The following is a 23,746-nucleotide window of genomic DNA, read 5'->3' on the forward strand; positions in this document are numbered from 1 at the left end:
CTCTTTAAGGTACAACACTCCTCTTGGTGTTTGCATAACAGACTAAGATAGCTACCCCCTCTGAAAAACACCTGGTAACACATGAGCCATTTTCCTTACAGAGTCTAAAAGCATGTTTACACTACAAACATATATCAGTCTTACACCAGTTTAGCTTTCATGGCTTCACCCAAAGAACACTGGGAATTATAGTTTGTTCAGGGCACTGACCATTCTCTGGTAGAGATCTCTTATTCACTTCCTTTTGCGGGGAAAGAATGAGTACTGCTGCAGTTTAAGATTATGAAACAATACTTCTTTTACTGGGAGTTAACCCCTCTGAACTCAATGGGACTTACTTCTGAGTAGACATGCATAGGATTGCATTGTAATTCTCCCCACCCCACCCAAACAACCTCCTCTTCACATATTCTCAGAATACAGAATCATAAAACCAATTTAGCAAGAAGTGTTTAGATACATCAACTTCACTCTGAGAGCTCTGGGTGTTATTCTTGGACATTTCCCAATTCTGTGAGGCTTAATTGAACCGCAAGAACTACAGATACAGAGAGTCTTCCCCCCCCCCTTTTTTTTTTTGGCTGCTAAAAAAGCAATCTTGCAATGCTAGAAATCTAATAATACTCCAGATCTTCAAAGCTGAATTGAAATTTTTATCTGTTTTGGCAGCAAGAGAAAAATGCTTTTATTAAGTGAGATCAAATCCATCAATCTGAATGAATTTGAACTCCTTTTCTGGAAATCTTGTTATTTAAAATACTGGGGAAACTTCTCACTTTCCTTCACTTGGGCTCTTTTTCACCTTTTCTTGGTTTTGAGGTTGTATATTTTTAGGATACAAACAATAACATAAAGAAATTACATTGTTTGTTATTAAGAAATACGTTTGTTTTTCTTCTTGTGGTTGATTGTAATTGTAATGTCACTTTGTGCGTGTGTCTGTGTGTGTCTGTGTGGATGGATAGGCGGGCGGATGGACAGACAGACAGACAGACAGAGAGCAGATTTCATTTAGAGGGTTTTGTTAAAGGTTTTAATTGCATTTATTTCAGAGTACCTAAAACAGGGGTTCTGGCAGCCCACCAGACGCCCCTGCATCTCTCACAGAGAAAAAGGATTCCTGCATGTAACATTCCAGGAGCAGCAGAACAAAAGTATGCAAAGCTTTTGAACACTGTGTACAGTTCTGGTCACCACACCTAAAAAAAGATATTATAGAGCTAGAAAAAGTGCAGAAAAGGGCAACTAAAATGATTAAGGGTCTAGAGCAGCGGTTCTCAACCTGTGGGTCGGGACCCCTTTGGGGGTCGAATGACCCTTTCACAGGGGTCGCCTAAGACCTTCGGAAAACACATATTTCCGATGGTCTTAGGAAACTGTATTGACTGAACTACGTCATGTATCATCTTTTGTATTATTAAAGCTATTGTTATGAATTATTTTCATTAGCAAACCATCCCATGACAATGGATCGTGTAGAGAAGAACGAAAATAATTTTATGGTTGGGGGTCACCACAACATGAGGAACTGTATTAAAGGGTGGCAGCATTAGGAAGGTTGAGAACCACTGGTCTAGAGCATCTCCCCTACGAGGGAAGGTTACATCAACTGGGATTGTTTAGCTTGGAAAAAAGGAGGCTAAGGGGAGACATGATAGAGGTGTACACTATTATGGATGGTGTGGAGAATGTGGACAGGGAGACATTTTTCTCCCTCTCCCATAATACTAGAACCCGTAGTCATCCCATGAAGCTGATTGGTGGGAGATCCAGGACAAATAAAAGGAAGGACTTCTTCACACAGCGCAGTTAAATTATGGAATTCACTACCACAAGATGTGGTGATGGCCACCAATCTGGATGGCTTCAAAAGGGGGTTGGATAATTCCTGGAGGCAAAGGCTATCAATGGCTACTAGCCCTGAGGGTTGTGTGCTATCTCCAATATCCGAGGCAGTAAGCCTGTGTGCACCAGTTGCTGAGGAACATGGGTGGGAAGGTGCTGTTAATTTCCTGCTTGTTCATCCCTGGCCGATGGCTGGTTGGCCACTGTGTGAACAGAGTGCTGGACTTGATGGACCCTTGGTCGGATCCAGCATTAGGGCTCTTCTTATGTTCTTAAAGCAAGCAAGCCTATGAAATTTAGCCTATTTTGCAGGACCTTGGTATGTATGCGTGGCAGAATCTGGGAGGTGGCCTGCACAGAAGTCAAACCCCTCATCTGAACCCCACTGTCCTCACCGAGGTGGTCCCATCACTGCTGCTGGCCAGCGAGTTGATGCTCTGACTGGCGTCCCTTTTGTCCAGTAGGGGACTGGTGTCCAGCTTGAGGTCCGCGCTGCAGCGGGAAGTCAAGTCGCTCAGATCGATGACGTCCCCAATCTCTTTCGGGCTTCTGTTAGAAATGAGAGCCAGGGCAAAGTGGAGACAAGGAAGAGGAAGGGTGAAAAGAAACCCCCAAACCAGCAAGGCAAATAATAAAAAGGAGGCAGAATTTGGCAGTGCGTCCCATCCCCAATCAACGTAGGGGCAATTCAAGCTACCGGGTGGGCTGAGTCAGCACTCCTGATCCCTGAAGTCTTGACATGCAAGGTGCACGAGAAACGTCAACATTTTCTGGAACACCAGCAAAGCAATGAGCAACCCCGGGATTCCATCTGCTGTCACACGAGGCACTGGTGTACAACCAATCATGCGAGGGACCGCACGGTACAAAGGCTATACTCCAAGATTTTGTAGAGGTGTACAAAATTATGCATGGTCTGGAGAATGTGGATAGGGAGACACTTTTCTCCCTCTCTCAAAAGACTAGGACCCGGGGCCATCCCATGAAGCTGATTGGTGGGAGATTCAGGACAAATAAAAGGAAGGACTTCTTTGCACAGCACATAATTAAACTATGGAGTTTCGCTACCACAAAACGTAGCAATGGCCACCAATTTGGATGGTTTTAAAAGGGGGGTGGATCAATTTCTGGAGGAGAAGGCTATCAATGGCTACTAGCCCTGATGGATATGCGCTACCGACAGTATCCAAAGCAGTAAGCCTGTGTACACCAGTTGCTGGGGAACATGGGTGGGAGGGTGCTGTTGCACCATGTCCTGCTTTGTTGTTCCCTAGCCGACGGCTGGTTGGCCACTGTGTGAACAGAGTGCTGGACTAGATGGACCCTTGGTCTGATCCAGAATGGCACTCCTTATGTAATCTTCTGTGACACTGCAACACCCCAGGGTGCAGCTTTTGGATCATGCCAAAGAGCTTGCATGGGAAAGGGTGGCTCTCATTGCCCCTAACCGCACCCCCTGGCCAAAATTCAGTTGTAATAAAATTGGTTTGGTGCCAGCAAGGTATTAGGGGGTGGTCTGCAGGGCAGTGTGGACTCACCCCAAGCCATTGATCTCATCGACGGGAGAAACGTAATCGTCGTCCTCGCTGGTGAGGCCGAGTTCGGAGCCGTAGCATTGGTGGACAATGTGCCAGAGCTCTCGAGGAGACAAGGGCTGGGGAGGGGCGGAGAAGATGGCATTAGAATAAAGCAGGGATGAAGCACTGCGGTTGAAGAGCTGGGAGGATCAGTGCAAAATCAGTCCAGGTTTGTTTACCCTTGACACAAAGATACACAGAGATACACAGACACCGGGGGTGCAGAACCTCCTTTAGCCCAGGGGTCAAATTCCATTTCAGAGAAGCTTTCGGGAGGCGCAATCTAGTGGTTGGGCTGGGGGACTGAAGGCAAAAGGGTGAAAATACAAAACATGCTGGCATCTTTCAGCTTAAAGCTCTTGCTCCCAGTAACTAAGCCTTAGGAGAGGGATTTTACCCTTTTAGTATGAGGGCGGAGTGGGAGGGGGGGGTCACAAAAGCTGGGAAACCAGTAAACAACTGGTGGATGGAGGACAGGGACCAGTGTCAGGGGAAGATGGTGTGGCCATTTTGGGGATCCTGGGTCTGAGTAGGGTGACCATATGGAAAGGAGTGCTGGTTATGACCTATAAAGCTCTATATGGTTCGGGTCCAGGTTATTTGAAAGAACGTATTCTCCCTTATGAGCCTGCCCGTGCTTTGAGATCTTCTGGAGAAGCCCTTCTTTCAGTACCACCTTCTTCACAGGCACGCTTGGTGGGAACATGGGAGAGGGCCTTCTCGGTGGCTGCTCTGGTGCTCTGGAACTCTCTTCCCGGGGAAGCTAGGCTGGCTCCCTCCTTGATGGGCTTTCGGAAGCAGGCTAAAACTTTTTTGTTCAAGCAGGCCTTTGGAGAATAATCCAGCCCTCCATCTATGTTAATGTCTTATAATTTTGTTGTGTATTTTTTAATTGTTTATGGTTTTGTTTCCTTCCCCCCCCCCCCCCCATGTATATTTTAAACTTTGTAAGGCTGCCTTGAGGCCCAGCATTGGGCAAAAGGCGGGATACAAATAAATATAATAATAATAATAAAAAAGGAGGACGGGGCTCCTGCATCTTCAACAGTTGTATAGAAAAGGGAACCTCAGCAGGTGTCACTGTTATGCATGCAGCACCTGGTGAAATTCCCTCTTCATCACAACAGTTAAAGATACAGGAGCCCAGTCCTCCTTTCCATGTGGTCACCCTAGATCTGAGGTTCCTCATCCCTGACGTACACACACACCACTCTAGAACCCAACATTCCACACCCAACTCCTCTTTCATAGACAGACACAGAAGCCCCAAAGTCAGGTACCCTACTGAAAAATCTTGAAACACAGCCAGGTTTGTACCCACAACCTGAACAGGATTGAGCTACAAGCTAGGTTGCCGCTGCATCTCTTATAGGTCCATTCCTACCTTTTCCAGGAGCGCATTCTGCCAGAGGCGGAAGATCAGCAAGAAGCAACGGTCGCGGGCACCAAACGAGGTGAAGAAATGCTGGGAATGGCAAAGGAGAAGAGAGTGTGAGGCTTTCTCCAAGATATATATTATCCTGATTAGTATTAAGGGCTTCTACCTATAGGTTTTTCTCCCTCTATTTGATTGATAACTGGCAAATAGAGGGAGAAAACGTGGAGGCAGTGACAGACTTTGTATTTCTGGGCGCAAAGATTACTGCAGACACTGACTGCAGCCAGGAAATCAGAAGACGTTTACTTCTTGGGAGGAGAGCAATGACAAATCTTGATAAAATAGTTAAGAGCAGAGACACCACACTGACAACAAAGGTCCGCATAGTTAAAGCAATGGTATTCCCCGTAGTAACCTATGGCTGCGAGAGCTGGACCATAAGGAAAGCTGAGCGAAGGAAGATAGACGCTTTTGAACTGTGGTGCTGGAGGAAAATTCTGAGAGTGCCTTGGACTGCAAGAAGATCAAACCAGTCCATATTCCAAGAAATAAAGCCAGACTGCTCACTTGAGGGAATGGTATTAAAGGCAAAACTGAAGTACTTTGGCCACATAATGAGAAGACAGGATACCCTGGAGAAGAGGCTGATGCTAGGGAAAGTGGAAGGCAAAAGGAAGAGGGGCCGACCAAGGGCAAGATGGATGGATGATATTCTGGAGGTGACAGACTTGACCTTGGGGGAGCTAGGGGTGGCGACAGCCGACAGAAAGCTCTGGCGTGGGCTGGTCCATGAAGTCACGAAGAGTCGGAAACGACTGAACGAATAAACAACAACAACAACAACCTATAGGTTGTCTGTAGGCTGTGATTTCCTGAGAACACAGAACGAACGCACAATTTCCCATGGAATTCAGCTACCTTAAATAAATTTTATTCATGGCTACCCTGAATGGGTTTTAGCCGAACACATATTATCACACATTATTACATAAAAAAATAAAAAAATAAAATGAGCCGAGCTCTACAGCAATTACTCCCATCAGCACACATCTTCTACAGTAAACACATCCTAATTTCTCATTGTACTCTGTATATCTATGGTATATCTATTATTTACAATCATCCACCTGAACGTGTTCCTTCCTAATTTTTGCAGCTCTTACTGCAAAATAGGCCAAATTCAGTAGGGTCGATTTCTCTGGCGTTAGTAGGTAGCCTAATTTTGCTTGGTCTGTTAAATGCACCATAGGGGCCAAATACCTAGCTAAATATTTATTCCTAGGGCTATTGTATAATCTACAGTATAATATATAGTGAACAGAGTGAACCTAAAAATCCAAGCAATTCTTTTTTCTTTCTTTAGAATAACATATAATCTCTTCCCTCCTGTATTGTTTCATATGAATCCTAGCTGAAATCATCCGGTGTGATGGTTTTTTCTTCTTTCTGTTCTCTATTGCTTGTGTTTATGTAGAGAACTACTAAAACGAATAAAAATTAAGTTTTATAAAGGAAGTTCCCAGTCCTCATGGTTCTGAGGATGTGCTTGCTGAAATCCCGCAATCCAAAGATGTATAACTCAAATCAGCAATGGGCAGAGCACTCCTAAGTGGTAAAGGGATGTTAAGTGGCCTTCTCTGTGGCGGCCCCCCAACTGTGGAACAATCTCCCTGACGAGGCCCGCCAGGCGCCGACACTGTCATCTTTTCGGCACCAGGTCAAGACTTTTCTCTTCTCCCAGGCATTTAGCAATATGTAATGAGCCTGGGTCTGTTTTTTGGTTCATCATTTGTAAAATTGTTATAGTGTTTTTAAACATATGTGCATTTTGCATGTTTTTGTGGTTTTTAATTTTTGTATATTGTCTTTAAGTGTTTTTATCTTATGTGAACCGCCCAGAGAGCTTCGGCCATGAGGCGGTATACAAATGCAATAAATAAATAAATAAATAAATAAATAAAATAAGTGGCAATCCGCCACTTCCAAAGCCCTGCCGACTCACCCTGGCCAGGGCTTGAAGTGTGGGAGGCAGGATTTCCCCAGTTTTTAAATTTCTCACACTCAATGCACACGTCTTCCTCCCACTGAAATGTAGTCCATGCTCTGCTAACCCCCAAAATGTTATTTGCATGAAGGGACTGGGCTGCACATAATTAATGGGGCTGCGGGGCCACGCCCCTGACGATGTGTGTGACCACCCCCTGACGATGTGTGGCTCTCCCACGTCCTTCCTCCATTGTGGGACGTTGCACCTCTGGCTGGGACAGCAGATCGGAGTCAGCAAAAGGAGGCGGAGATGCCTGGAAAGATTAAGGCCGCGCCCTCTGCCGAGAGGGATCTCTGCCCAGCAGAGACAGCCCAGACCCTGAAGAACTTTAGTCCGAGGTACAGGTTGGGGTGGGGAGGACGAGGAACTGAGGGAGGAGGGACAACTCAGGAACTCCAGCCTGTAAAAGAGACGGGGGGTGGGGCGGCAAAGCTCATTTGCTCATCTTTGTTCCAAACGTGAGTTTGTTTGGCACAGGGAGAGGCAATTAGCGGCACATTTAGGCTGCGTTCTTGCATGCTGTGCCCCCGTGCTTCAATGTTTGCCAGGGAACAAAGGTAAGCAGAAAACAGAACACTGCGATGTGATTAGGACCAGAACTGCTGAGATAGTATCTCCAAGGTCGCTTCACATGAGCACTCGTGTGCAGCAGCTTCAAAGCGGCCGTTGTATACCAGTAACTTTAGGAAGAACACCGCGACCAGTGGTGTGAAAAGCCAGCCACCACGATCACACGGGAGGAGGAAGTTGCCTAGAACAGGGAGGAGCTGACTTCAGTCTTCACAAGGAAGACTATCCTTCAGTGGCAGAGCAGCTGTGCATGTAGAAGATCTAGGTTCAATCCCCGGCAAAAGCTGCAGGAGCCCTGCCTTCTTTTGTATCTGGTCCAGGTGCTGCATGCATGCAAATGACACCTGCTGAAATTCCCTTTTCTATACAGCTGTTAGACACAGGAGCCCTGTCCTCTTTTCCACAGGGTCACCCTAATTGGACAGACAGACAACCTCCACAGATGGGAGCCCCATGCTAGCCTGCTCTGGAGTGCAGTAGCCCCAGGGGGTCTTTGAAACCAGAAAGTGCCTACAGAAGTAAGTCGAAAGGACTCTCGATTCCTCACCTTATCACTCTCGGTGCAAATCTGAATCGCGTTGGGGATCAGCTTGGCCGTCTTCTCCTTCTTGAGGCATTTCACATCTTTGAGCTGGATGGAGATCTGTTGTGGGAGGGCGACGGAGAGATCAGCGACTATAGGGGAATGGAAAAGCACAGGGCTCTCCTGTATCAGATCCTGGCCTTTGGCCAAGGCAACTCACCGTGGTCTCCCATCGGAAGATGTTGCTGTAAAAGCAGATCCAGTTCTCTGACAGGTAGAGCCGCCCTTGAAGCAAGATGTCACGCTGTAACGCACAGGAGTAATCTGAGGAGAGGGGATACAGCAGGGTCTGAGAGCAAGGAACTGAGCATGGGAAAGAGAGGGGGTATGTGATGGGGGGGGGGACAAAAACAGATGTGTAGGAGGACTACGCCTGTTGTTTAGGGGGCTATAGGCCACAGCTGCTGAGCATTAACCAAGGGCTCATCTACACCAAGCAGGATATTTCACTATGAAAGCAGTATATAAAAGGCAGGAGCCACGCTACTGCTTTATAGTGGCACTGAAGTGCACTGACAAGTGTTGGGGCCCATAACACATCTACACCAAACAGGATATAACACTATGAAAATGGTATAAAAGCAGTATATGGTATGAGTCAATGGGCCTCAACAGTTGTCAGTGCACTTCAATACCGCTATAAAGCAGTAGTGTAGATCCTGTAGTGCACTTCAATACCGCTATAAAGCAGTAGTGTGGCTTCTGCCTTTTATATACCACTTTCATAGTGGAATATCCTGCTTGGAGGAGATGAGCCCCAAGGTTATTAACTTTTTAAAAACATTGTGCATACTTTTTTGAATAACCTATGTCACTTTGATGTCAGGGAGGTTTCCAATGACAGAAAAACGTTTTTTAAAAAAATGGATGCATGTACTAAAATGCCAATAAAACAACAGAATGCAGAGTTCCTTTAAAAACATCCAACATCTCTAAAACGCCTGGGCGAACAAAGCAGTCTGAAGCATGGACCAAATCACAAACAAAAAAGGCACCATCTCACACTATGGTGAGATAAACCGTATTTCTGTTTAAATGATGATCATCCTTTCTAAATTTCCGTGCGTGAATGTAAGTTGGCATATGTAAATTTTATGCAAATTTGGATCCTCCTTTTTTTGGGGGGGGTGTCCATGTCCTCCTTTTGGGTGATTCACACCCTACTGCTGGGTATTCCATATCCATATCCAGCCTCCCACCACCACCACCCTCATCCCGTGTCTCACCCACAAGGAGCCGTTCAGCTTCAGGCAACCCTTTGAAGATCCTGCGGAAATCCTCATTGCGCTGCTTGTAGGTAGGACTCAGCATCTGCCAACGACAAATCAGACTCTTTAGGATGGGAGCTTCACTTGCTGCTAGTCCCGCTGCCCAGAACTCTGCAATTTCTAGAAACCCACTTGCACCTCTAGGCAGAGAAATCAGAACCATGGCACAGGAGGAAAAATAGGGACCTGGTTAGCAGGGCATCCCATGCAATACCTGTAGTCAAATGTTTTAGACTACAACTCCCATAAGCCTCAGCCAGCATGGCCAGTGGTCGTGGAATTACCAGAGTTGTCGTTCAAAACATCTGAATGGCGCCAAGTTGCCTACACCCTAGTATAGGCTACAGTCCTGGCTGAGAATAAGGAGCTGCAGAAAGATTACATTTCTTATCACATTGTTTTTTAATTCGCACCCTTCCTTCAAAAAGTTTAGAACGCCATACATGGATACCTTCTTTTATCCTCACAACAACCCTGTGAGGGAGGTTGGGCCAAGAGAATGTAGCGCACGGTCACCCCAGTGGGAATTTGAACCCAGGTCTTCCCTCATTCTAAGCACTACACCATTTTTGTGAACAGCCCAGGGAGCTTCAGCTATTGGGCGGTATAGAAATGAAATAAATAAATAAATTCTGGTGCTCTACCACAAAGTTATGGGGAGGCGTGTTCAGTGGGGATGGGAGCTGAAACCTCAAAGGGACAGAGGCGGAGTGGGGAAGGTCAAGGGTGCTTCCTGACAGTGCAGTCACCTTGCTTCAAACATAACATTTTATTGGGGGGCTCCGGACAACATCTCCTTTTTGTGTCCCTCCTATGTTTTTCCACTGTTTCTTCCATCTTTCTTCCTTGCCACGGAAAATCCATTAAAGAAGGAAAGGTGCAATAGCTGCAGAACGCCTTCTGACTGGTGGGCTAGGAGCCCCTCTGTCTGGAAGTACCCCAACTGGATATGGGGGCCCTTCACCTTCGGAGGAAATGCACACCGGTTCTAGCACAGCGAGGCTGTCGGAGCTGTTGGAAACAGGGGGTTGGAGAAATGCTGCAAGGCTCCGGGCAGGAGGGGATCCCAGGTGCCAAGCAAGTTAGTGGAAAGTTCGCGGCTCAGGACTGCCTGGAGGAGCATTAAATAAGAGAAAACGAGGAAAGAAAAGCGAGGCGTCGCTTACTCTGTCCAGACGGAGCCAGTGCCAGCTGCCGACGGGCAATCTCGGGTTTTACCAGACGGAGCAGGCTCAGCCCCAAGCCAAGAGGCGAAGGTTTCCAGACGGCACCGGCATGGGCTGTGTTGCGTGGGAAGGGATTGCAGGGCGGTGGGAGGCAGCAGTGTTTTGCACCAGTGCAAGGACCAGGTTGCAGCCAGGGGTGGGGGAGGAGGGAAAGAGAAAGGGGGGCAGCGTGCCAGTACAGCAAAGGCAAAGTGCAGCAAAGGCAAAGTGCAGGATTGGTGCAAGATCAGAACAAGAAGCGGGGACGGGTGTGTGTGTGGAGGGGGGGGGGGGCTTAAAGAACAGGACTGACAAAAGAAGGGGGCGAAGAAGTGAGGCCAGCGAGTGTCCGCGCAGGGAGGGGTTAAACAGCAAGGGCTCAAAGAGGAAGATCAGAAAAAGTGCAGAAGCCAGAGAGGAACGGAGAGGAGACGGAGGCTGGCAGGAGACTGTGGCCGGGGCTGCAGGCAGGGGGAGGGGGGCGGTGTTGGCCAAAGTGCACCAGGAGGGTGGTTTGGGCCTGGAGAAGAGGGTGCAAGGGGAGAAAGGGGGTGCAGAGCAGCAGAGGGCAGTGAAAGGGAGGGGGTGGAAAGTATTTCCCCCGGAGCCCATCAAAGGAGGGAAGAGGCCTCCCCCTGCCCCCACCCCAGGGAGAGCTCCAGTTACACTGCCCAGCCATTGGCTGAGCGAACCTTGGTGTCGCTTACAGGAAACAAAAGGGGGGGAGAGGCGGGTGTCATGCTGCAGTTAACCATATCCTGCCCACATGGGGGGACTCTCTGCCCCATGAAAAGGAAACTAACCAGCCACCAGCACACACCCGGCTGAAGTTCTAAAGAATCCCTGGCCACACAGGATCTTCTTTCAAAATATGTGGGGGGTGGAGGGGAGGAAGAGGAAGTTGGGGACGGAGAAATCTGTGACTAACCTAGCAGTGAGGGAAGGCACTCTACACATGCCCAGAGCCACTGTTGCTCTTATATTCCCATATATCCACAGGTATTATTATATTCCCGTTAAGTCTGCTACTGAAAATACATTCTGTGTCTGAGCCTGGGTAGAGATTAAGGGCCGACATTTCTTAGCACGTGCTTTGCCTGCAGAAAGTCCCAAGTCTGATCCCAGCCTGTAGGGATGGAAAAATACCCGCCTGAAACCCTGAACAGCCCCTGCTAGTCAGTGTCTGCCATATTGAGATAGATTAAATCGCTTCAGTACCCTGTTTCCCCGAAAGTAAGACATCCCCCGAAAATAAGACCTACTTCCAGTTTTGCCTCTCGCTGTAATGTAAGGCATCCCCCCGAAAATAAGACCTTTTTTTTTGTTCAACAATAAATGTGTACCGTATTCTTCTTCATGGAAAAATAAGACATCCCCTGAAAATAAGACCTAGCGCATCTTTGGGAGCAAAAATTAATATAAGACACTGTCTTATTTTCGGGGAAACAGGGTAGAAGGCAGATTCCAGTCTTTATTCTTCCCTTCAAAAATGTTCCCAGGGCGGCTTACCCAAAGTAGGAAAAAGAAAAACAATTGTCCAATACAATATAGATGAAAAATGACTTACAAAACTAAAACAGCATAGGAAAATGTATTTCTCTCCTCGTCCCTGCTGCCATGCCCTCCCCATTCTGCAAGATGCCGAGGCAGGATTTTTATTTTTATTTTAAAACAAACCCCACAGTAGGTCAAAAGCAGATTATAAAAAAAAAAGATAGGAAGGGGAGGGAAAGTAAGTTGGACTATAAAGCTAATCGATAAATAAATCAATTTGATGTAAACCATACATGCTGTGAATGCATTTTTTAAGGCTGTAACATTTTATCAATTAATCAGTTAGACTAGCCAATTTATCTTATTTGATCAGTGAAAAAGACATCCCCAGTGAACTAGGCAACACATTTTTAAAGTTAATTATTTTTAATATAAGCAGTCTGTAAGCTGCCTTGACAATTCACTTGATCGAAAGGTGGGTATAAATCTCCAAAATAAAAATATACATATTTATTTATTTTAAAAACTGCAGATGGCAGGCACCATCTTAGAAGAGCCCCTCATACTTTCACTCTTCATACAGATGGAAGCTTTTTTTCCAAAGTAAAGAGCAGGCACTGGAGGTCTGATCCAGATCGGAACCACAGCAGAAGGCCAGTTCATGGATTTTCCAGACATTTTCCACATTCCGCCCACCCTAGATTCTGCAATCTGTACAAATTTCTGAGCAATTTGTGAAAATTTCTCAGCAATCAGCACATCTTCCTCAGTAATTTGCACAAAAACTGGCCATAACTTGTGCAAATTTGGCCATAATTTGCGCAAATTGCTCCAAAATGTGCGCAAATCACAGAACCTGGGGGTGGAGGTTATGCACACAAAAACAGAGCTCGTGGGAAAGCCCACAGCTCAGCTCACAAATGCAAATCAAGACATCCATGCTGTGGAACGCCATTAAGTCAAAAAAAGATCTGGATTTCTCTTCCTTTCATACTTAGACAATATTTTTCTGCACTTGTGTCTCTATTTAATGAGCCTAGACTGAAAGGGTCTATTCTTGTGTACCCCCGAATGGAAAAACAACAACAATATCAACTTACACTGTACCAGCTCTGCATTTTCTGAAAGAAAAGAAAGAGGGGGAAAGTTAGTACAGCTCACCTGAATAGCATCCAAGATGTGCCAGGCCTTTCATTGAATTCCAGACCTGACAAAGGTCTATTTTTAACACCGAAACCAAAGCTCTTAATTAGGCTGCAACCAGAAAAGGGCTTGTGTGTGTATGTGCGCATGCGTGCGTATAACATTTTAACAATGTACACAAACATAGGGTGACCGTATGAAAAGGAGGACGGGGCTCCTGTATCTTTAACAGTTGAATAGAAAAGGGAATTTCAGCAGGTGTCATTTGTACATATGGAGAACCTGGTGAAATTTCCTCTTCATCACAACAGTTAAAGCTGCAGGCGCTATACTGCAGCTATACTGTGACCAGATTTAAAAGAGGGCAGGGCACCTGCAGCTTTAACTGTTGTGATGAAGAGGAAATTTCACCAGGTGCTGCATGCATACAAATGACACCTGCTGAAATTCCCTTTTCAATACAACCATTAAAGTTACAGGAGCCCTGCCCTCCTTTTCATATGGTCACCCTACACAAACAGCACAAAACATTAGTTGTTGTTGTTGTTGTTATTATTATTATTATTATTATTATTATTATTATTATTATTTATATAGCAGCATCAGTGTACATGGTGCTGTACAGAGTAAAACAATAAAATAGCAAAACCCTGCCGCATAGGCTTACATTCTAATAAAATCATAAGAAAACAATAAGAAGGGGAAGAGAATGCACCAAACAGGCACAGGGTAGAGTAAAACTAACAGTATAAAAGTCAGATCAAAATCAAGTTTTAGAAAAAAGAAAAGTTTTTAGCTGAGCTTTAAAAGCTGTAATTGAACTTGTAGTTCGCAAATGTTCTGGAAGAGCGTTCCAGGCGTAAGGGGCAGCTGAAGAAAATGGACGAAGCCGAGCAAGGGAAGTAGAGACCCTTGGGCGGGTAAGAAACATGGCATCAGAGGAGCGAAGAGCACGAGCGGGGCAATAGTGTGAGATGAGAGAGGAAAGATAGGAAGGAGCTAGACCGTGAAAAGCTTTGTAGGTCAACAGGAGAAGTTTATATTGGATTCTGAGGTGAATTGGAAGCCAATGAAGAGATTTCAGAAGTGGAGTAACATGGTCAGAGCGGCGAGCCAAGAAGGTGATCTTAGCAGCAGAGTGGTGAACAGAAACCAACGAACTGATGTGAGAAGAAGGAAGGCGAGTGAGAAGAAGGTTGCAGTAGTCCAACCGAGAAATAACCAATGCATGAACAAGAGTCTTGGCAGAAGAGACAGACAAAAATGATCGAATCCTGGCAATATTATACAGGAAAAGGGAAGGCAGGTCTGTAGCTCAGGGGTAGAGCACAACATGTTTGCTATGCAAAAGTCCCAGAATTCTATCCCTCCTATTGCCACTTAAAAAAGGATCCGGTAGCAGGCCTGAGACCCTGGAGAGTCCCTGCCAGTAAGAGACAACAAAATTGGGCTTAATTGTTGTGAACCGTCCAGAGAGTCTCAGCTATTGGGCAGTATAGAAACGTGATCGTGATAGATAGATAGATAGATAGATAGATAGATAGATAGATAGATAGGTAAGGGATGCAGAAACTCAGGCCTAGGGGCTTAGTTCCTAGCAATGAGCTTTCAGCAAATTTCAGCAGGGGGTTGGACTCGATGGCCTTGTAGGCCCCTTCCAACTCTGCTATTCTATGATTCTATGCTACCTCTGATGCCTACCTCTGGCTCTTCATACCAGATCTACACTAAGCAGGATATGACAGTTCGAAAACGGTTTGAAAACTGTATATGGAGTGTGTCCTAGGCCCCAACAGTTCTCACTACTGTTATAAACTGTTTTAAAGCAGTAGTGTAGATCCTGCCTCAGTTGCTACTTTAAGACTTGAGCTATGCCTGCCCTGGACCCCTCCCATTTGTCTCTGACCCTACTGGGCCACGACACGGGCAAATTAGGGTTACTGCAAAAACTTTACTTACAAACCAGACTTGGAAACCATGGTTTGAATTGGATTCAAAGTCTGGTTTGGAGACACGGCTCACTCTGCAGCAGATGCTGGGTGCTATAGAGGAGGCAACGCTGGCAGCCCACTGGCTGTTCTCCTCTGCTGGAGGGCAGAGCTGTGTGTTGCAGGCAGCCTGCCCTGCACACCCTAAGCTAGACTGCTGCCCTCAGGTGCGGTGCTGAACGCTGTCAGAGTATGATTCACCTCCCAATCCGGTCATCCCCTGTAGGTGGAATACAAGGAGGCGCCACTTCGTTTTTTCAATTCAGACAGCCAAACGTCTTCAGCTGGCCTTGTCTGAAGGAAAACTAATTATTTTAAAATACATCCTGCCTTTCTCTACAATGCAGAGGCAAAGTAAAACCATATAAGCATAATAAATGCTGTTTTGGGAGCCTTTTCTGTTGAAGAGCAAGGTAGAAATAGTTAAAAGCAATTAAAATGAATGACAAAACAAGAAGTATGTAACTAAAAAAACCAGCTAATTAAAACAATTCAGAGCAGATAGCAAACCAACAAATTCTAAAAGGCCTTAACTAAAATAAAATGCCCCCTAAAACAGAAATGCCTCAAGGGTGCAATCCTATGCAAGTTTAGATAGAAAAAAGCCCTACAGCTCACAGCGTGCCCTAGCCAGCACATTGGGTGTAGTTGTAGGACTTTTTTCTGTCTAACCATGCATAGAATTGCGTCCTAAGTTCCTAAAAGCAGGTGATAAGGGGGTGGGGGGCAACTCTTTCGAGAGGTTGTGCCACGACACAGGCTCTGAACACCAGACCTCACGTCTGCCACCACTTCTTATGGGGCGACACAGGCTCTGAACACGACCGGCCGAGGCTACTCCCTGCTCAAGCCAAGCACCACCACTTGGTACGCCTGAGGCAAGGGATAAAGCCCACCTTCCTCCAAACTATGTGGAGAAAGGGGTTTAAAATGGAGAATGGATTTTAATATATATAATAATGCGCTGTGAGTTATATCTGCTGAGGTGAATGATTGTCAGAGTGGGTGCTGAATGTGTAAACTTGAGATGATAAACGCCAAACAGACACGTGGGATTTTTGTGGTAGTTTTAAAAACAAAACAATCAAAATTTATTTTTAAAAGTTCACAAGCTTTGTTTCAACTAACAACATTTTAAAACCTTTTTGAAACCTTTCATCCAATCCTGTCACCCATTCACATTTGCGCTTTCCTCTTTCTCACACAATCACTCTTGAACTTTCTTTATTATCAGTATTGATTAATATACTTCCACTACGTGCACACCACACTCTAAAGACACCACTCACTACACTGACTCTCAAATTTCCCAGAACTTAAGTCCCATAAACACAGAGAGCACTACAGACTCTAAGAGTCCCTAACAAGTCTCCCTGAAAAGCTTTTCCCTGAAAAGAACTCTCAATCCCCTCCGTCCTTCCCTTATATATGACTCCTCCCCACTCCCAAGGCATTCTAACTCCGCCCACTCAGGCCAACATTCTAAAAACCACAGACTTACAAACCGCAGACATACATTTGGAATTGACTTGTGGGGTGTAACGCCACAGGTTGTTCCATAACCTGGATGCCCTGGTCAAAAAGGCCCTCTCTTTTGTTCCCGTTAACCGAACTGTAAGAAAAGGCCTCAAAAGCTGAGCTGAGCAAAGGTCCCAAACAGGTTCATGTAGGGGAAAAGGCCTTATCTGCAGGCCTTACCTGCTCCCATTTCACCCCACGTCCCAACCCCAACGCCACCCCCGTTGTACCTTGTTATTGCGGATGAAGCTGCGCCCACTGAGAGGGTAGTTGAGCGGGGTGCTGGGTGGTGGGGGCCCTGGTGGAGGGGCCCGCTCCACCGTGTTCTCTGAACCCTTCTCCACCATGCTTTCCAAGGGTGACTCTGGCGGAGGTCGTGGGGGCAGCTGCAGCAGACGCTTCCTCAGTGACGGGGAGCTACTTGGGGTCGTACGTGGCGAGGTGGTGCCAGTGCTAGAGGAAAGCAGAGAAGGAACGATAAGAGCTGAGGCCAAGATCTAATGCCGCCACTCCATGATCGCCCACTCCTAGGGTGACCATATGAAAAGGAGGACAGGGCTCCTGTATCTTTAACAGTTGTCTTGAAAAGGGAATTTCAGCAGGTGTTATTTGTATATATGGATAACCTGGCAAAATTTCCTCTTCATCACAACCGTTAAAGCTGCAGGAGCCCTGCCCTCTTTTAAATCTGGTCACTCTAGTATAGCTCCTGCACCTTTAACTGTTGTGATGAAGAGGGAATTTCACCAGATTCTCCATATATACAAATAACACCTGCTGAAATTCCCTTTTCTATGCAACTGTTAAAGATACAGGAGCCCTGTCCTCCTTTTCATATGGTCACCCTACCCACTCCCCAAAGCCAGGAACAAATGCCCAAGCAAATTTATGAGGGAGAATTAAGAGCTAAGGCTCAGATCTAACTCCGCCATTCCCTGATCGCCCACCCCACAGTCAAGAACAAATGCTCATGCCCCTTTTCCTTCATTCTCCCAATCCTCAGTAGAACTGCCCCATCTTGCTTTCAGCCTCGATGGACTCAATGGCCTTATAGGCCCCTTCCAACTCTACTATTCCATGAATCTATGAATCCAGCACAACCATGCGGCTTCTTCCACAACACTTAGGGCTACCAGATCTGGATCTTGCTTGTATCTTAAAGAGTTGCACAGGATTTATTTATTTATTACATTTATATCCTGCCTCTCTTCCAGGGAGCTCAAGACTGTATATGCGGCTTTCTGTCCCCCATTTTGTCCTCACAACAACCCTGTGTGAAAGATCAGGCTGAGAGAGTATATATGACTGGACCAAAGTCACTCAGTGAGCCTTGTGACTCGAGCGAGGATTTGAACCCGGGTCTTCTTAGTCCTAGCGAACACTCAAAGTGGTGAAAACAGGAATGTGGATGTGTACATATTTCCAATTGCTTGTTAACTTTGTCCTTGCTAGGGGCATTTTAGTATTTTTCAAGTGATATTTTCCCCCTCTAAAAAAAAAATGTATATTTTTATAATTTTAAAAATAATTTTCAATCATTTTAACAAGATTTTTTTCTTTATTTGGCAGATGACACCAGTGGTAAAATAGATGTGGTGAATTATATTTGGCTAGTTGGACTGCAAGTCCCTTAATTGTCCCTTAATGTGATATATGAGAATTGTGATTATTACAATTATTATTGAGGAAGACTGTCTGTGGTCAAATTTGTTATATATCAAATTATCAGTGGGTGTTTATTTGATGTGATGGGATTTGTATATATTTGTCTGTTTTTAATTGTTGTTATAAAACATGTTACATAAACTTGGGAACTTTGTTGTTTTCCATTTTTTTTTAATATTATACATCCTGGTTGTTACATGTTCCTCCACACACTGAGAGAATACGACTGGCCCAAAGTCACCCACTGAGCTTCAAGGCTGAGCGAGGATGTGAACCTGGATCTTAGTCCAAAAAGTCAAGGCTGTGTAGACAGGTGGTCCGAGGAGATCTCCCATCCAGACACTGACCAGCTTAGCTCCAGCAAGGCAGTTTTATCATTTCCCCTCAGACCGTGCCCTAGAAAATGTAGAGTGAGGCAGCCACCTCAGGCGGCAGATGCCGAGGGGCGGTGGGCAGCAGTGTCAGCCCCCCGACCGTTTCTCCTAAGCCCCCCCCCAGCCATTTCCCACTTTCTGAAGGCAGAGCTGTGTGTATATGTGGACTAGCTTGCACCCCCTAAACTAGCCGCCTGCCCTCAGGTGCGGTGGGAGGTCACTATCCTAGGGTGACCATATGAAAAGGAGGACAGGGCTCCTGTATCTTTAACAGTTGTATTGAAAAAGGAATTTCAGCAGGTGTCATTTGTATATATAGAGAACCTGGTGAAATTCCCTCTTCATCACAGCAGTTAAAGCTGCAGGAGCTATACTAGAGTGACCAGATTTAAAAGAGGGCAGGGCACCTGCAGCTTTAACTGTTGTGATGAAGAGGAAATTTCACCAGGTTCCCCATATATACAAATGACACCTGCTGAAATTCCCTTTTCAATACAACTGTTAAAGGTACAGGAGCCCTGTCCTCCTTTTCATATGGTCACCCTACACTGTCCCAATCCCAGTGTTGAGATAAAATTCAACTGCCAGTCCAGTCAGTTTCTGTATGGGGAGGGGTGCCATTTTGTCCTTTGCCCTGGACAACGAAATGTTTTGGGCTGACCCTGCCTGGGACATGAGAAACGCTGCCAGGTTCAGCTTTTCCCCTCACTGCCGGACTATACGGGGAAAACCCATATTCTCCCTTCTGTGGAACTCTTAAAAAGATACAGAAAACCTCTTGGAACCCGGGCCTGGCAACCCTAACAATACCATAGTTGGCTTTTCCATTTCCTGTCTAGCAGAGGCTATTACTAGAGCTGAGGAATGTAAACAGGAAGGCTCCCACTGATGGGGCGAAACGGGATCCTAATCCCAGACTCGGGTCACCTGAGGAAGCGCCGTGGGATTCCAAGGGACAGTGAAAACAGGAGCGGATAGCCAACTGGTGTCAAGATTTGTGGGCAGGCACTCAAACCAGCCATAGTTCCAGTACACAGGGAAGGACTGATGCCATCCCCATGAACCCTGAATGTATGAAATAATGTGCGATAAGGGCTAATTCATACAATCCTTTTTCCTCACCCCAAAAGGAGGGAGAAAGGAAGATGTGTGATTGCCTAAGCCTTCCCAAACCTGCTGCACTGCCAACTGGCTAGGAATGGTAGGAATTGTAGTCCAACACATCTGGAGGGCACCAGGTTGGGGAACCGCCAAAGATGATGCCCTGCTGATGCCAGATTAGATATTAACGCGCCGGGCTAGCGAGCCTTTCACCCCTTTGAGGGACAACACTGCCATCAGAGTTTTTTAATAAGTTGTTACGTTAAGAAATAATAGTTTGGATTTTTGTTTGGTTTTTAAACGGTGCTGCCTGATTAAGCAGGAGGGCCTCTTAAGTTGACCAAAAGGTTTAAAATCTATTTTTAATTGACATTCTGCTTGTTTGCTTGTTTAAAAGCTATTTTTAATTGTCATTCAATTTATTTATTTATTTCATTTCTAATCTGCCCAATGACTAGGGCTCTCTGGTCAGTTTGCAAACAGTTAAAAAAGTAAAATGCCAAAGAACAGTTAAATAGTTAGTTTTAATAATTATGGACATGTGAGTGAAAGGGTAGGGTGTTACGGTGCATTGCCTCATTTAAGGCTAGAATCCTAAACACTTATGAGGGAGTATGCCAAGTCCCATTGGAAACAGTGGGCCTTACTTTTGAGTAAATGAAATTAGGCAAGTAGCCACTACGGAGAGGGCCTTTTCAGTAGTGGCACCCAGTTAGAGAAATTCCACTCTAGACAGATTCACCTGGCACCATCCTGGGGTGGGAGGTGGGTTCACCACCAGGTGAAGATCCCACTCTAATCTATATTTTAGTTCTGCAATTGCTTTGGATTTTGTTTCTTGTTTTTATGTTGCTTTTGATTATATAGTGTTGTGTTTTATTTTGTATTTAAATTGGGTTTTTTATTTGTTTATTTGTAAGCCTCCCAGGGAACTTTATGTTAAGGAGCAGCATACAACTGTCATAAATTAATTAATAAAATAAAATAATTAATTGTGCTGGATTTAATTCTTATTTTTTAAAAAAATATAAAACCTTTTCTTTTATTCTCCTGATCAAAGTGGTTAGAATGGTAAAAGGGTGGGCATTTCCCTACTCATTTAAAGCTTATTACATGAAATGTGGCATAAGGAATTTATGTTTTTAAAGGTTTTCTTTTTAAGATTGTTTTAATCTTTTGTAAACCGCCTAGAGAGCTTCGGCTATGGGGTTGTATAGAAACAGCAACAACTTAATCCATGTAAAGAGAGTGTACTAGAGGGAATAAATTAGTTCAGATCAATTCAAATAGATTAAGAGGGTGTGATCCTATGTGAGTGCCCACTAAGCCATAGATAGCAATAAATAATACTGGATCTGGGAAGTATCACATCCCAAAATACACAAGGATAGGAGGGAAGAGAGCACTGGAAATTATTAATGAGGGCTGGCCAGACTGGTAAATAGCTCTTCACCTGACCACCTATGATCATCACCTCTAGGTATCTGGCTTCTATTTCTTTTTTCCCCACCGGCCATCAGTGTGCTTACAATTATTATTATTAGTATTTATTTATTTATTTATATAGCACCATCAATGTACATGGTGTTGTACAGAGTAAAACAATAAAATAGCAAAACCCTGCCACATAGGCTTACATTCTAACTAAAACTACTATGCTGGGGGAAGTCAGGCAGACAGGGTAGTCAACATTTTTGTGGACTTGTCCAAAAAGTCAGCACAGAGGTTCCAGGGACTGAGTTACTGGTCTTTACCACTTTGGGGGACATACATGGAGTATCCCTGTTTCATTCACACAACAACAACCCTGTAAAGTAGATCGGGTGAACGGATAGCAACTGGGCCAGGATTACCAACTGATCATGGCTGAGTGGGGATTTGAACCTGCGTCTCCCCAGAGCAAATCTAAAATTCCATCCGCTGCTCCATCATGCACATTCACGTACTCACACGTCCCAATCTAGCAGGGAACTTACCGGCCACCCAGGGATCTGCCCTGTGTCCTGGTGCAAACGAGAGCAAGGAAGAAAGAGAGAGGAGGGAAATTCATGAACGTAAGAAATTGGGGAGCAAGAAGAAGAGAAAGAAGAACACTCAAAGAAGACGAGAGAGAGGCGGAAATCTCGGTAGGGCTGTTTCGGATGTTTGCTCCTTGCTGTCTATGTAGATCACATTCTTATTTTGGCCCTCTCTCCCGTTTGTCCTTCCCGGCCAGCCCCTTACAGCAGGTGGTTATGTTACATTGAACAGCTGCAACTGTGTGGGGGTGTGTGTGTGGGGGGGGGGACATACACAGAGACCAGTGTTTATAAAGATCCTTCCCCCATCGCCTTCCCGCTGTACTAAAACCTCTTCAATGAGGGCAGTTCTATCTAGCCCACCTGTCTGTCTGTCTGTCTGTCCCCCACACACACAATCAGCATTGGCTCCTACAGCAACAGTAGATCAGCCGAGTGGCTAAAAAAGGACATGATGCTTCTGACACTAAACAAGAAACAAAATCGAGGCCTTGCCAGGCCTGTTGGCTCTTTGCCCAAAGAGCCAAGGTGTGAACTCTTGGCGTCCACAATACATACGTATCTCGCCAGCCAAGCTCCTTCGCCACACCACTTGGTTCCATGAACTGAGTTTCTCTATTTTTTGGTGTTCTAAAATTGGGCCTTGTCATCAACAGTCGACATATCCTGTCCCAGACCGGTGTCAAGATCTCAAAGTCAGGTTGGCCTAGTTTTCAGGACGTGGGTATCCTTGTTAAAACCTTTAAAATGGTGCCATTGCCACCACCATCAACCGTGACCCAAGATTTCCAGGGACTGATGTAACAAGCCCCTCCTAACACCCGAGGTGGGCTAAAATGTCTTTAGTAGTTCTGAGGTTGCCCGCTCCTCCTGCAACCTCCATATCTGACTAAGCTACGTTCTATGCAGAGTCCACCTAAAATGGGTTTTTAAACCTCAAGCCTGCCTTGAAATCATGAAAATTCTAAATAATGTCGCTTAAGATTTCTGTTTGCTTTCTGTTGTATTGTGAGCCAAATCAGTCATTTCTAAGTGTCCCAGGGGTCCTTCCATTCCAGACAACAGAATCAGGCCCAGTATGGTACTGGGTGGTCTCCACATGGCTGAAAACCCCTGGTAGATCAGCCCAAAGTCCTAAGTCCAGCACTCTGTTTTTCACAGTGGCTAAACAGAGGGTAAACATCTCTATTGACACCTGTGCTTTTTAATGTAATCAATTACTGCACTTTGGGGCGAGAAGCACTGAGGCAAACAAGTTTGCTGATGGCACAAAATTATTCAGGGTGATTAAAACAGAAAGAGACTGGGAAGAGCTCCAAAAAGATCTCGCCAAACAGCAAACAGGCAATAAAATTGCAAGAGTGGTTCTATGTAAGTAAGTGTAATGTGACGCACACTGGGTCAAAAGATCCTACATTCACATAATGTGGTCTGAGCTGGCGCGGACTGACCAGGAAGTGGTTATTGGGGGTCATAGTGCACATTAAAGACATTTGACTCATTGTGCAGCAGCTGTGGAAAAAGGCAAATTCCATGCTAAGGATCATTAGGCAACAACTGAAAATAAAACTGCCGCTATCGTAATACCTTTATACGAATCTATGGTGCGACCACAATTGGAATACTATGTACAGGTCTGGTCACTACACTTCAAAAGGGCTATTTTAGAGTTAGGAAAGGATCAGAAGGATGGGAGCAACTCCCTTATGAGGAAAGGTTATAACATTTAGGGCTATTTAGTTTAGGGGGAAAAGACAAGTAAGGGGAGACCTGATTGAGGTGTATAAAATGATGCATGGTGTGGAGAAAGTGGGTGGAGTGAAGTTTTTATCTGCCTCTCATAATACTACAACCCGGGATCATTCAATGAAGCTGAATGGTGGGAGATTCAGAACAAACAAAAATATAGTCACAGTACACATCTTCTTACAGCGCATTGTTCAGCTTATGGAACACACCTTTTCCTTCCAGA

At 45.3% G+C, this 23,746-nt stretch overlaps 1 protein-coding gene across 3 annotated transcripts in view; it reads right to left on the minus strand.

The window, feature by feature from the left end:
- Positions 1-23,746, minus strand: part of GRAMD1A (GRAM domain containing 1A) — a 50,923-nt gene that overhangs the window by 16,590 nt on the left and 10,587 nt on the right. For 2 of the 3 annotated variants that reach the window (XM_063139959.1, XM_063139958.1), the window contains exons 2-9: positions 16,847-17,069; positions 13,068-13,088; positions 9,227-9,311; positions 8,161-8,264; positions 7,965-8,060; positions 4,807-4,887; positions 3,384-3,499; positions 2,241-2,394 (exon numbers count right to left, since the gene is read on the minus strand). In XM_063139959.1, the coding sequence (XP_062996029.1) occupies positions 2,241-2,394; positions 3,384-3,499; positions 4,807-4,887; positions 7,965-8,060; positions 8,161-8,264; positions 9,227-9,311; positions 13,068-13,088; positions 16,847-17,069 (880 nt within the window). Of the gene's footprint in view, positions 1-2,240; positions 2,395-3,383; positions 3,500-4,806; positions 4,888-7,964; positions 8,061-8,160; positions 8,265-9,226; positions 9,312-10,434; positions 11,080-13,067; positions 13,089-16,846; positions 17,070-23,746 lie in introns of those variants that run through there. The other variant, XM_063139960.1, reaches the window with a different exon arrangement.

This window comes from Elgaria multicarinata, chromosome 13 (assembly GCF_023053635.1).
Source record: "Elgaria multicarinata webbii isolate HBS135686 ecotype San Diego chromosome 13, rElgMul1.1.pri, whole genome shotgun sequence".
Classification (NCBI taxonomy): domain Eukaryota; kingdom Metazoa; phylum Chordata; class Lepidosauria; order Squamata; family Anguidae; genus Elgaria; species Elgaria multicarinata.